The sequence below is a fragment of the Erythranthe guttata genome, chromosome 14 (assembly GCF_056151865.1).
Source record: "Erythranthe guttata isolate IM_541 chromosome 14, IM_541, whole genome shotgun sequence".
NCBI lineage: Eukaryota > Viridiplantae > Streptophyta > Magnoliopsida > Lamiales > Phrymaceae > Erythranthe > Erythranthe guttata.
The window spans coordinates 13726593-13740292 of NC_142546.1; the positions used below are offsets into that span (position 1 = coordinate 13726593).

A 13700-nucleotide genomic window follows, 5' to 3' on the forward strand; every position below is an offset into this window, starting at 1 on the left:
CAAACTCGACTGACTTTTCTCTTTTTCTTCTTTCTCTATCATCTTGCTAATCAGATCTATATACATTTTTTTTAAACTCAGTCAGATCTATAAATTAATTGGCTTAAAATTTCAGTTAGTGACGAAACCCGGGTTTTTTCCGGTTCGGGATATTCCGGTTCAACCGACGGTTTTCCGGGTCGTTCGCCTTCCGACCGGTTTTTTGGAGCATCCGAGTTTTCATGCTTAACCGGACCGGACTGGCTTCCGGTTCCCGGTTGAACCGGTCGGACCGGCCGGTCCGGTCCGGTTTTAAAAACATTGAGTGTAACCCCCATCTTTTCATTTCTTCATAACTTAGTTTTGGTATATACTTTGAGTCTTTGCCTCACCATCCTCCTGACACACACAAATTTGTTCAAATGCAAAATTATTATGGTCGTACAAGGTTGATTTAGTTAGTAGAGTAAGAACACATGCGTTTAACGATTCGAGTTTGTTCTCGATCTTGTTAGTAATTACTAGGTCGAGTTCATAGCACGTGATTCGATGCGATTTACACTTCTCGTGCATTTGCAAACAGTTGCATACAATGAGTGTTTATTCAGTGCACATACGACACTAGAAGGTTCTTAAATTATCCTAAATTTTATCCTATAAACTTAAAATTAATGGTCTTAAATTCTACTAAACTATATCATTGTACCAAAAGACGAAATCACTCGCCTCGAGGCCCCTATCCATTGGTCCGACAAATATTAGATAGATGAATATAAATTTTAGTGGTTCAACGGATCGTTAGAGTAGCTGGCCCAGACATGTCCTAAACTATATCATTCATTGAAGTTTTTTTACGAGTCTTTAATAGGCTTTTAGACCATGAATTTGAAAATGGATATAAGCCCAATTTGGCATTATTAATATATATATATATTTCTTATATAAAAAAAAAATGCTCGGCAGTCCTAAGAAATCATAATGGTGTTTCTGTAATTATTTATTTTTAATATATTTTTCTACTAATTTTTTTACTATATTTTTTCAACAATTATCAATTTTCTATTTTTCATCAATACATCTCAAATCTTAAGAGATAAAGATAGAAATTCGATTGAATTATAAATCTTAATATGCAATATTTAAAAAAACTAATGTTATGTATAATGTGAATAATGCTACATTATTAAATTTTACTATATACTATATTTTCTTATTAAATATTAAATTGATTATTTTTTTCACTTTTCAAATAATATTCAGTGCATCGCACGGGAAAAAAATACTAATTTTTTTAAATCAATTTATTAAAATCGGAATCAAATAAAAGATGTACCATTTTCACAAGACACACTCACTAATGAATTCAATTTATTGGAAAAGAAAAAGAATTGTAAAGAATTTAATCCACACTACTTGTAGAGTTTTGCTTCAAAATTTTATTAGGTAAAAAAGAAAATGGAAAACAGTGTGGATATTTGAGTGATCTCTGCTTGGAGTGATCTCAGCCGTTGATCAATCCTTCTCTTCATCGAAAGAGTCTTCCCATAAGTCGAGATTTTGATCCGACGGACAGAAGGGGATCTTCCTCTGCATCTTCAACCCGCAAAGCAATCCACCGGCGCCGTTGGATTTGGCATCTTTCATCTTTCCCGCCATTTGTCGGACACAGTTCCACTCCTTCAACGCCGTTGAAGCCGTCGAGGAAGATGACGTGGTCGAGTCGGCGCCGTCGGAAAAATCACATGATTCTCCGCCGGAGGACTGCTGGCTCCGCCTAGATCCGCCTCGGCTCAGCCTCCGCTGCCGCCGGGACTCGTTCTCCTTCTTCTCCATCAGGCCTCGGAAACTCACGGCCGAGACTTTCTCCAGGACGGCGTAATCGGAGGAGCGGTACGCGGCGGCGGCGATGTTGAGAACGCCTTGGAATCTGCCGGAGGGGCGGCGGATCTGCAAGCCGGTGCAGGAAGGGGTTCCGATCGAACCCTCGCCGGCGGAGTCGATCGGCGCCGCCGCTCGCTTCAGACACGTGCTGAGAAGGAAACGCACAGTGCCGATGAGGATATCCTTGATGTAACCGACGGCGAAGATCTCAACGGCGACGGCGGAGGTGTCACCGGCGATGAATTCGTCGGACACTCGGAAGAGGAACTTGTCGTTCCAGGTAGGGTTCTCGCCGCCGACTGAGTCCACATGGGTACGGAGCTTCGTCGCAGGGTCAATCCAGGTGATGGCGTAGGTTTGGATTCGGCGCAAGTTAGCAGACGGCGGCTTCAAACCCTGGGCGGAGATCAAGTTGATCTCCAGAATCTGCGTCCCCATGTGGCCGTTAAGTTCTCTTCCCCAAAATCACTCTCTCCGTTAAGTATATATATTATATATATTACTTCTGCTACTCATCTATTTATTCCTGAAAACAAGAAATCAAGAATTAAGAGAGAGAGAGAGAGTGAAACGACTGATACAGCCTGTAACTAGGTGGTGGAATTACCTGAGATATTTAACTGCTCTACATAACTATATATTATTGTTTCTTGAAATTAGTTCAATAAAAATGAAATTCAAAGGAAACAAAAAAAACTTGGCATCAAATTAATCTACAAATTTATCTTTCTTATTATATTACACAGAAAAAACACACACACAATACACACAGTAAACTGTTACATGGCCAATTAGCCATAGCTTCTATTTACTTAGCTCTAACTTTTTTCAACTTTAGCTTCTTTTTTCTTGACAGTTTCCTCTCCAAATCTTTGACTCTCCCAGAAAGACCTGAAATGGCAGTCAGCTGTTCTTGTCCTGATTTAATCATTTTCTCCATGATGTCTCTCAACCTTTGATTTTCTTCAATCAGTTTTCTGTTACTCTCATACATATCATCCCTGATAACCGGAACCCGAGGCGGGGTTGATTCTGAATCAACCCGAGAAACGGAGCTATCTTTAGCTTCATCAGAAGTAACTTCCAAAGGTCCTTCATTTTCGACTTGACAAGTCATATGATCTGCTGCTCCCTCACAAGTATTTGCAGAGCCATTGCTGCGACACGTTTCTCGCTCCAAATTGACGTTCTCAGCTTCTACTTTCGCTTCGGCAATGATGTCGTCTTGTAATTCTTGATCTCTGCGTTGATCAGGGTCAAAGAATTGAGCATCTCCACCAATTTTGTTACACGCGAAAGACTCGTTGATGTGAGTGGGACTAGCTTCAGCAGCCTCCAATTCGAATTTAACATCACTAGGTGGAAGATCCGATTCCGATACCTCATGAGTAATTTCGACGGTTTCTTCATCTGCAGTGCCAGTCTGCTGTTCCGAAGTGCCATCGCTGCAATTTATGTTGTCTCTAGCGTAGGGGTCATTAGGTACACCTTGAGGAAGCTCAGCCGAATCGCTCTCAAGCTTGTGGCAATCTGTTTGCTCTAAATCGGTTGCATTTATAGAGGCGCTATTCTGCAATAATGGGAGTTTAGAGCCTTTCTCAAGCACTAGTTCCTCTTCGAGAATTGAGGATTCGTCATTTTGGGGCACTCCATTGCTCCACTCGTCAACGTTTTTCATTGTCGCTTCTGATACTGACTCGCCATTTTTAGTCAACGAATTCTCTGCAGCTTCATTTTCTAAGTTTTCAGTCGCCTCTGAAGCTTCCGTGTTTTCATGGTTCTGATGCACCTCCTTTAAGTCCGATGGGGTTTCGTTGCCACTCTCGATTTGTATAACATCTTCGGCTTTCTTTAAATCATCTTCATCATGTTTCGAAACCGACTCCTCTTCGAGTGGGTTTTCAGGTTTTATGTTCTTTGTTACTGAATCCAGCCTCTCTTGAAGAGTGACAAGTTCTCTCACCAAAGATTTCCTGATTTCCCTTGCACTCGGATGCAATCCCTGAATGTGAAGAACAATAAAATCAGAATCAGCAATCGATCTTTACGGGGAATAATTGCAATTAGATGTGTGTTCTTGCACACAAGTTAGATTATTCATAGGCACAACCAAACAAGTTAAATTCAACGGCACACAATAAGATAAGAGAAATAATAAGATACCTGTATAGCGTCGAGTTTTAGCAGAAGGCTCATTATAATCTCTGCGACAATGTGTCTTTGTTTGCCACTCCCTTCGACATCAAAAGCCGACTCCTCCATTTCTTGAATCAGATGCTTTACATTAGCTATCTCCTCTTTCAATTTGGCTATTTGTTTCAACTTCTTTACGGGTTCCCACTTGCGAGTATCGAAGCCACGATACGCTGATTGAATAACAACGGCTGCTTCCTCCTCAGACAGATCTGTTTTTCTCGACTTCTTTATTGCTTCATCTCTCAACAATTCTTCATTCATCTCTAGGGCAGATCCAACATCCTCCGATTGACCCCGAGAAACATTTTCCTCTTTCGGCTTCTCCTCTTTCTGGTTAGTCAAAACATTGCCTTGCCCGATAGGAATTTGCACATTTACAACCTCATTTTGTTGTTTCTGAGCATTCGCATCGACAACCTCAATGGTTTTTGTGCCCTTCTTTTCCTTAAACTCACTGCGCTCTTTGTTGTCCGACGAATGAAGAAACTTGCTCGGTTTTTCTTTGTCACCTTGACGAGTTGAGCTTCCATTGCCAACCTTTTTTCTCGGCAATGGATCAACTCTTAGACAGACAGGAGGTAGCTTGGATGATTTTGATGAAGCGGATTTTCCCTTATCACGGTTGTCACCCTTGTTGGGAAGCTTCTTTTCTTCATTGTCAAGCTTCTTCTCACCACTACAGATGCTCGGTTTCACAGAGGCATCTGTTTCTTTCTCCCGATTTTCGAAACCCTCCTTTTCTTTGTGCCCTTTCCCTTCGTTCACTGGTCTTTCTTTTTCCCTCGTCACATGGAAGCTTTGCTCCGAACCCGGACCCAAATCCTTCTGTGATGCCAAGATTGCATCGTTCCCCTTATGTCCTTCCATTTCTTTTTCCTCAGGCTTGTAATTAGGCAACCAAAACAATGGAAACGGGAAATTGCCCTTGCCATCATTTTGTGGACGGTTTATTCCTCCATCTCCACTGTGCTTCGAAGATACCAAATTATTCAAATCAAGAGGGTACCATCCATTCCACGAAGTTGGCTTCTGTACAACAGTTTTTCCATCTTCCGAGTTTTTCACTTTCCCCCGCTCGTTGTCGTTACTGTAACCAGATGGAAGCCACGCAATAGGATGAGGTCCGTTCTTGAACTGAAAAGGAACCAGAGAGTCATTTTTTCTCCTTTCCTTCACAGGCTCTTCCTCTTCGATTCTCACGTTGTTCAGCTCTTTCGGTTGAAACAGATGATTGGAGCACCCGCAACAATGATGACCCGTGTGCAAATTATTTTCGTGTTCGTATTGAGGCTGCTCCACTCCATAACTCGGCATGTACTGAACCGGGAAAGAAGGATAATTTACAGGAACATGAAAAGGAGGAAGATGAGAACCATAAGGAGTTGCCCAGGCATAATGTGGTGGCGGGTGAGTATGGTTACAGCAGCCATGGCATCCAATCAGGGAGGGATAACCATAGTTGCTGCTCCAAGGGCAATATCCGTAATTTACTGGCGGTCGAGGCGGATTCATATACATTTGTGGTGGTGCAGCTTCAGTTCCTGGATGATGATAATAATAAGGGCCATGGTTCATTTGATCCTTCTGAATCTGATATGGATTTTGCTGCATATTCTTATACACAGGATCCATCTCAAATTGTTGCCCCAAAGAAGAAGAGGACTTGGATTTTCTAGTACAGAGAAATAAGGAGGAAATTAAGCAGAAATCTCATGCAAAAAACAGTTGAAATCAAAATGTCTAAGCGTAACACCAACTACAAAATCAAAATCCACTCATTCAGGAATTTCATCAAACAGTTTGATGGGGTGATTTAGCACTAACAACTCAGCAGAAAGAAACGAGGATAATTTCCAGCTCAGTATTTAGAAATCAAAACCACGAGATGAAATAATACAGCACAAATCACTTACGATTGGCAAAACGAGATGGAAGAAGTGGAGTAAGAAGATGCTTCCAAGGCAATCGGCGGATCGGGTTGACTCAGTTTCCGGTGCAGAGGTACGATCCACCAAACTCACAGATAATTCGAAACTCTGATAATATCCTTTTCTTCTTCTGATTATTAGTTTTGAAATCTGAGATTATGCAATTCAAAAATAAAAAGGGAGGTTTGAATGGGTTATATACAGGTGCCGATGTCGATGATGTAGATTTCTTCCGGCGATTCGAGATGTTTCCCGCGTTTTTCACCTCTCGAGTTTTCTAGAGAGTTGGGAAAATAATTATTGCCACGTGGCGAGGGGACAGTGATCCGGTGTTTGCTGGTGTAGATTAAATTTGTGGATCCTTAATAATGGACCAGTAAACATTTTTTATGGGCCACCAACTCTCGTTAGAAGAGTTGGTACCCCTAACTTTACCAATATGGTAAAAGGTATAAGGTTCGAGTCCCCCTCCCCTACTTTCCCTTGTAATGACTTGAATTATTAAAAAAAAAAAAAACATCTTTAATGGGCCCAACTCCATTATGGATCTACGATAGTTGGATCCTGTTAAACTAAAATTTGTAACAGAATGAACTAAAATATTGATTTTAAAATAGGGTGGACTAAATCTCCTAACTAATAAACTTAAGGGATTTTTATGCAAAAGTCCCCAACCAAGCATGTTTATTATTCTAGGTTTAGGGGACATATCTCTTTTACCAATAAGCACATCCCTTTAATATTTATTATAACTAAAGGAAACATTCATGTATATCCCAATATTACCCTCAACCATTTATACCCAATTCTTAATTGTAATCCAAATTAATCAATTTTGTCCATAAAAGTTCAATTTTGACCACAAAAATTCAATTTTGACTTTTTTTTGGAGTATAATTTAATATGCTCCAATTTCATCCTTAACTTAATTTAATCTCAATTTGACCCCAAATTTCACAAATTATTAAATTTTGACCCAATTTTTTTTTTTTCAAAAACTTTTTTTTTGCCGCCGGATTCCGGCGTTGACTTTTTTAATTTTTTTTTTTTTTTTTTTTTCTTTCTTCCGGATTTTTTCGCCGGTTTCCAGCGTTGACCAGCGGTCAACGCCGGTCTCCGGCGTTGACTTTTTTTTTTTTTTTTCTTTTTTTTTTTTTCTTCCGGATTTTTTTTTCCGCCGGATTTTTTCGCCGGTTTCCGGCGGTCTCTTTTTTTAGTGTTTTTTTAAGTTTTTTGTTTTGTTTGGTTTGTTTTGTTTTTCCACGTCCGCCGCTAAACGTTGACCGTAATTGTGCTGTCACTGACAGTAAATTAACGTAATTATACTGTCAATGATAGTTAATTAACGTAATTGTACTACCGTTGACATTACATTTATGTAATTGTGCTGCCGTTGACAGTAAATTAATGCAATATTATATTTTTTTATTTATTATTATTATTTTTTTTTTTTTTTTGATTTGTTGACAAGTCAACGTAATTATATTACTGTCGTTGACAGTAAAATAACTGTAAACACAATAATATTACTGTCAACAACATCAATATTATTATTTTTTTGTGGTGTTTGTATTAATATTACTGTCTATTATTGTAATATTACTGTAAACACAATAATATTACTGTGGTTGACGGTAATATTACTGTTTGTTATAGTAATATTCCTGTCAACCACATCAATATTATTCTTTTGTTTGGATATTTTGTTTGTTTGAGTTATTCACGGAGTAACGTAATAATATTACTGTCTACTATTGTAATATTACTGTTGCTATAGTAATATTACTGTCACTCACAGTAATATTAATTCTTTTGGTTTTTTTTATTTTGTTTAAATTTGTTGAACGGACAACATAGTAATATTACTTTATTATACAATAATAATGAATTTTGTTGTGTTAATATTAATGTGCTAGAGATTAATATAGCAATATCACTGTGTTAAACTATAGTTTAGTTATTTTTACTGTGTTTAACAGTAATATAGTTAATATTACTGTCATTCAAAGCAATATTGTTGTTTAAACGGAAAAAAAAGTTACAGAAAAAAAAATAAAAAAAAAAAAAAAAAAAAAAAAAAAAAAGTCAACGCCGGAGACCGGTGTTTACCGCCGGTCAACGTCGGAATCCGGAAAAATAATCCGGAAGAAAAAAAATAAAAAAATAAAAAAAAAAATAAAAAAAAAAAAAAAAAGTCAACGCCGGAGACCGGCGTTGACCGCCGGAATCCGGAAAAAAAAATCCGGAAGAAAAAAAAAAAAAAAAAAAAAAAAAGTCAACGCCGGAATCCGGCAGAAAAAAAAAGTTTTTGAAAAAAAAAAATTTGTGAAAAAAAAAAGTTTTGGGTCAAAATTGAATAATTTGTGAAATTTGGGGTCAAATTGAAGTTAAATTAAGTTAAGGATGAAATTGGAGCATATAAAAGTAAGAGGGGTTATTTTAGTCCTTTACATAAATCTGGACCATGTGTGGACTTATTGGTAAAGGAGAATATTGTCTGGATCTCTTTATAAATAAGTTCCCACTGATGGGCTTATTTGTAATATGCCCTAAACTTAAAGAGGGCTACAAAATCATTTTCCCCTTATTAAGTGCTTCGATTTAAAATTTTGAAGACAAAATGGAAAAAATAAAAAAATAAAAGGCTTATTTTCCACCAAATTGATAAAAGCCAACTTAAAGATCCATAATTCATAATAAACAAAGAATATAATTTCCCCCTTTTACTTTGTCTTGGTACTTCTCTACCCCTTCTTCTCTTAATTGCATCGATTTTTCCCATATACTTGAAAAATTGTCTCAATGTAGCCCTCATTGTTAAATGTTAGACATTTGACCTTAACATCGTTTCGTCTAAACTCTGAAATTACAAAAAATCTACCCCACCCAGTTTAAATAATTATTTAAGAAAAAAATCAAGACAACGAGAAAGTATAGTCCGCGACGGCAGCCAAAAATATTTAAAAGTTTTTATTTTTTATTTTTTTTAAACTGCGAGGGGTGGTTTTTTTTTTATAATTTTCAGGCTTAAATCAAAAAGTCTTAAAGTCAAAGGTTTGAAAACTAACGACGATGGTCATATTTAGAAAAACAAAATCAAGTGTGGGGGGCCCAAATCGATGCAATCGAGAGTAGAAAGGTAAAATGATACATATCCAAAATATAATAGGGAGAAAGTGGAATTTACCCAAGAATATAATATAAAAAGTAAAAAGCAAAAATATATCAAATAACATCTAAAAAAAATAAAATAAAAATCAAATAAGGGCAATAAAGAGTATTGGGCTTACCCAAAAAAACTCAAATCTAAATTAGCCCATTTTCCACCAAATTCTATTTCCCGATCCACTTCCTCACCGGCGGCCACTTCTTTCACCTGAGATCTCTCTCTCTCCTCTCTCTCTCTCTCACACACACACACACACACAGCTTCATCATTCATCAATTGAGAATTTCAATTTTTCAGTGAACTGAAATTCCAAAAAAGAAAAAAAAAAAGATGTCGGCATTTCTCCACCAAAGGCCACTCCACACTCCGTCGTCATACCTCGACGATTTATCCCCTCGATCCCGCCAAAATTACCAAAAACCTACCTCCTCTCTCCTCAGCCGCAGCCCCGCCGTCCTCGTCCTCCTCCTCCTCTCCCTGCTAATCGTCGCCGGGGTACTTTTCCCTTACATACAGTCTCCCGGCTCCTCCCTCCTTTCGTTAAGTTCCAGGAGCTCCGATTCCAAGTGGCGCGGGTACACGCTACCGGATGCGGCCGCTTACGTGGCGAGGAACAACACGCTGATCGTGTGCGCTGTCAGCGAGGCTTATTTGCCGTTTCTGAACAACTGGCTGATTAGCATTTCTCGGCAAAAGCAGCAGGAAAAGGTTTTGGTGATTGCCGAGGATTACGCCACGCTTTATAAGGTGAACGAGCGGTGGCCTGGCCACGCCGTTTTGGTTCCCCCTGCGCTGGAGGCCGCCGCCGCTCACAAGTTTGGATCTCAGGTAGTTTTTCTCTCCGTGTGTGTGTGTGTGTGATTTGATAATAGACATTTGTTTATATGTGATGTATCTTACAAACTTTGCACAGAAACTAATATTGTGTTGCTGAATTTGAGTTATGAAATTGATTTCTTATGAAATTCTATTGTGAAGATTTAGTTAATTGATTTATCAATATTGGGAAGGTGGAGTATGGAGTTACTTAGCTTGAAGGTTTAACAAAATAAATCTGTATAAATTTACTCAGTTCGATTCTCGATGGAGATAGAGGCAGAATTACGTTGCACGAGATAGTGATAATATGCTTCTTTTGAATAATGCTGTTCTTGCAGTTTTAGGATTGATACACATTGCAGTTTTTTTGGGCGGTTTAGTTTCAAATCACTCTTTAGTAGATTGGTGAGAAAGAAATGTTATCAAGAGTTTTTGTGGTGAAATAGTTAGTTGCTTGCTAAATCTTACATCGTTCATTCTTGATAAACTCATGGTTAGTGAGTGTGTAAGCTTTGTATTGTATTGTTATTTAGTTTTCTTCGGTGGATTCCATATTTCAGGGGTTCTTCAATTTTACAGCAAGAAGGCCACGTCATCTCCTCCAAATTTTGGAGCTCGGCTATAATGTTATGTACAACGATGTCGATATGGTTTGGTTGTCTGATCCCTTTCCTTATCTCAAAGGCGAGCATGACGTGTACTTCATGGATGACATGGCCTTTGTAAGTTTGCTAATTGCTTCTTAATCCAAATATTTCTCTCATCATGAATCAACCATTTGTTTGTGGCCTCTTAACTTGATATTTCAATCCAAAGTTAAACAAACGCGTGAATACTAGCGATTTATGCAGCAAATCCACTATCAAATTATCCAAATATTCCCTTACACATAGATATATGTTTAGAGGAATCTGAATGATGGCTTCAGAAACACTAAAAAAAAAGCCTCTCTAGTCTGTAATTTGATTTATTTTGCTGTATCTAGATCAAGAATCAGATAGAAGAAATAGGAGTATCTGTAAATGCTCTTCTCTGAACAAATAAAGGCTTCGTATCTCCTAGCTGAACTATAGAAGAAACTATAAATTCAATTAGTTAAATTACCTGTTATTTTGAAACACGTGGCTAGCTTAATTGCAATGTATTTTAAGAATTTTTGTTCATTTAATTATTGATGGGGTTTTTTTTTGGGTTAACTGAAACTACCAGGTGAAACCTCTAGATCATTCTCATGAATTGCCGCCTCCAGGGAAAAAGGGACGTACTTACATTTGTAGCTGCTTTATTTATTTGCGCCCCACTTCTGGAGCAAAATTGCTGATGAAAAAGTGGATTGAAGAACTACAAGACCAACCTTGGTCTAGAGCAAAGAAAGCTAATGACCAGCCTGGCTTTAATTGGGCGTTGAATAAAACCGCTGGGCAGGTACATATATTATACTCTCTGCTGCATCCCCTTTCAATGAATGAGTTACATGAATGTATCAGACGTATGTTTTTGCATAATCTTTCATTTGATTTTATATGTTGAGTATATGCTGGGACTATGTAGTTTTCAATATAATACATTTGACGCTGTTTCTCTCTTCGTTCTGCCGTTAATTATTCCTTAAGCATTTAGGAGAGGATTGACTGGTCAGCCAGCCAACCCGTTTCTGGGTATTTGGTCAAACTAACCCTTGATGATGTAACACGTAAAATGGGTTCCCTGAAATACTCCGCTCAGATCGAAACATTTTAAACACCGGATGAAATTTCAGTCACACACTTCTAACTAGATGCAGCACCATTTACGTTGAGATTTTCGATGCTATTGCTAGATGAAACGTATGTTATGAGCTAACTTATAGTAATGCTTGTAAGTCGACGTTGCGAATCATATTCTCCCGGGATAATGGGTTATTTTATTAATCATCAAGATTACTCATGCTGCCTTTTTACCGATAATCAAGAAATTAGTCATGCTGCATTTTACTGATAATGTCTGAGATCTCGTTTCAGGTAGATGTATACCTGCTACCTCAAAAGGCATTCCCTACTGGCGGATTATACTTCAAGAACAAGACATGGGTACAAGAAACAAAGGGAATGCATGTTGTAATCCACAACAATTACATAATCGGTTTTGAAAAGAAGACTAAACGATTTAAAGATTATGGTCTCTGGTTGGCCGATGATTATGCCTCTGAGTCACCACTCGGTAGATTATAGTGCGAGTTGGAGGAGCCTCACTAACAAGCTTTTTGATGATGTAAATGGTGATGCATAGACGTGGGTTCATAAGATCAGTTCGGCATGGAATTTTGTTCAATGAATTAATTTAGTGTAAATTTGTTGTCCATTCAATAACACGACGAAATTATCAAGTTTCTTGAGGATTTTTTTTTCGAATATCCGAGCACAACTTATGTAAGAGAGAGAGGTTTGTAATTTTTTGTTGTTTAATATTAGACAACTGTAATCTTCTTTTTTTCCTGGAAAGTATGTAGAGATCTGCTGTTGTGCATTAACAGCTTTTGTCAGTTTCTTTGGCTTATAACTTATATCCAATTTTGCTTTCTCCAACACATACAGAAAATAAGGAAAAAGAAAAACGAACTACAGGAAAAAAGCAAATGCGTCTGCCGGGAGTCGAACCCGGGTCTATTGCTTGGAAGGCAATTATCCTAACCGTTGGACTACAAACGCTTATTGATATTAAAATCACAGTATATGTTAAATATATCTTTATATTTCAACTAGTACAAAGTATGAGTCGTTTCTTTTTGGTTTACTATCATCAATGCACGTAAACTGCGACTGCTTTTTTCCGATTCCGATTTTCATTGCGGTTCAGGTCTTGGCACCGCTGACCCGGCTCCGATTATATTCAATGTCTCGAGTTGTCTAGTTCCGGCCATCCGGGTTTTACACTGCAACATTAATTTTATATATTATTTCAACATTGGTGTTTTTTCATTGCATTATTTGTCACACTTAGGTGGTGGTGTTTGAAAACACCAACTTAATCATTTAGTAATTATTGACTTATTGTTGTTGACAATTCAAACCTCATCTTCTTGAATCTTGACAGTACAACCTCATCCAAAAATTGCAATTAAAAAACTATTGTGTTTTTGTTTTAAAGATGCTCAATAAACATTTAAGGTCACTAGGTCAATAATTGCCCCATTTAATTGTTCAATTTTATAATATATAATGAATTTAATGCTATAACAATTTATAATTCACAATATGTATTAGTTTTCTTATTTTCGACAAATTAGTAATTATTCCCACGTGTTGCCCGGGACTAGCATTCCAACAGGGAATAAAATAGTTATTTAAATATATATAAATAAATTTTGTACTACAAAATATATTTAACCAATCTTGAAATATTTATTTGTGAAATTTAAATTTATAATAAATATGATAATAGAAATGCACTGGACAAAATCATAATCTGGTAAGCTATGTACGAAAAATATAGTTGATATATATTTAATTTCAATTATGAGCAACAAAATCAAAGCCAACTAAATTGAAATTAAATTAATCAAAGCTCCAACAATTCATCCAATAAAATCAGTTCAGATTAATCAAGTCAATTAATCGGAGTTTCGACAACTTGCTACCGTCACAAGAGAAACATTTTTTTTTAATTATATGTAGACATATTGATTTATCAAGCAAATATATTCATATTTCAGCAAAACAAATCATCTAGCATTATCTATTAAGATTCTA

The 13700-nt window shown here is 37.2% G+C and overlaps 3 protein-coding genes and 1 non-coding gene across 4 annotated transcripts; 1 reads left to right on the forward strand and 3 right to left on the reverse strand.

Annotated features, from left to right (window-relative positions):
• Positions 1-1334: 1334 nt before the first annotated feature.
• LOC105956361 (Calcium-dependent lipid-binding (CaLB domain) family protein) lies at positions 1335-2298 on the reverse strand. Its single transcript, XM_012980213.2, has one exon. It carries the CDS (start codon positions 2296-2298, stop codon positions 1492-1494), a length of 807 nt encoding a protein of 268 aa, XP_012835667.2. The 3' UTR covers positions 1335-1491.
• Positions 2299-2568: 270 nt separating this feature from the next.
• On the reverse strand, positions 2569-5722 carry BAG6 (BCL-2-associated athanogene 6). Its single transcript, XM_012980211.2, has 2 exons — positions 4024-5722; positions 2569-3862 (listed from the first exon to the last, which is right to left on the reverse strand). Exons 1-2 carry the CDS (start codon positions 5686-5688, stop codon positions 2669-2671), a joined length of 2859 nt encoding a protein of 952 aa, XP_012835665.2. The 5' UTR covers positions 5689-5722; the 3' UTR covers positions 2569-2668.
• Positions 5723-9266: 3544 nt separating this feature from the next.
• On the forward strand, positions 9267-12481 carry MGP4 (Nucleotide-diphospho-sugar transferase family protein). Its single transcript, XM_012980214.2, has 4 exons — positions 9267-9981; positions 10533-10694; positions 11182-11397; positions 11973-12481. Exons 1-4 carry the CDS (start codon positions 9484-9486, stop codon positions 12180-12182), a joined length of 1086 nt encoding a protein of 361 aa, XP_012835668.2. The 5' UTR covers positions 9267-9483; the 3' UTR covers positions 12183-12481.
• A 106-nt stretch (positions 12482-12587) lies between these two features.
• On the reverse strand, positions 12588-12659 carry TRNAG-UCC (transfer RNA glycine (anticodon UCC)). The gene has a single exon. It is a non-coding gene; the product is annotated as a tRNA-Gly (tRNA).
• Between the last annotated feature and the right edge of the window lie 1041 nt (positions 12660-13700).

Coding starts and splice junctions, on each gene's coding strand:
- BAG6 (XM_012980211.2), bottom strand. CDS start 5,688: ATGGATCCTGTGTATAAGAATATGCAGCAAAATCCATATCAGATTCAG. Junction 3,863..4,023: donor TAAAACTCGACGCTATACAG/GTATCTTATTAT, acceptor CTTCACATTCAG/GGATTGCATCCGAGTGCAAG.
- LOC105956361 (XM_012980213.2), bottom strand. CDS start 2,298: ATGGGGACGCAGATTCTGGAGATCAACTTGATCTCCGCCCAGGGTTTG.
- MGP4 (XM_012980214.2), top strand. CDS start 9,484: ATGTCGGCATTTCTCCACCAAAGGCCACTCCACACTCCGTCGTCATAC. Junction 10,695..11,181: donor TCATGGATGACATGGCCTTT/GTAAGTTTGCTA, acceptor TGAAACTACCAG/GTGAAACCTCTAGATCATTC. Junction 11,398..11,972: donor TGAATAAAACCGCTGGGCAG/GTACATATATTA, acceptor ATCTCGTTTCAG/GTAGATGTATACCTGCTACC.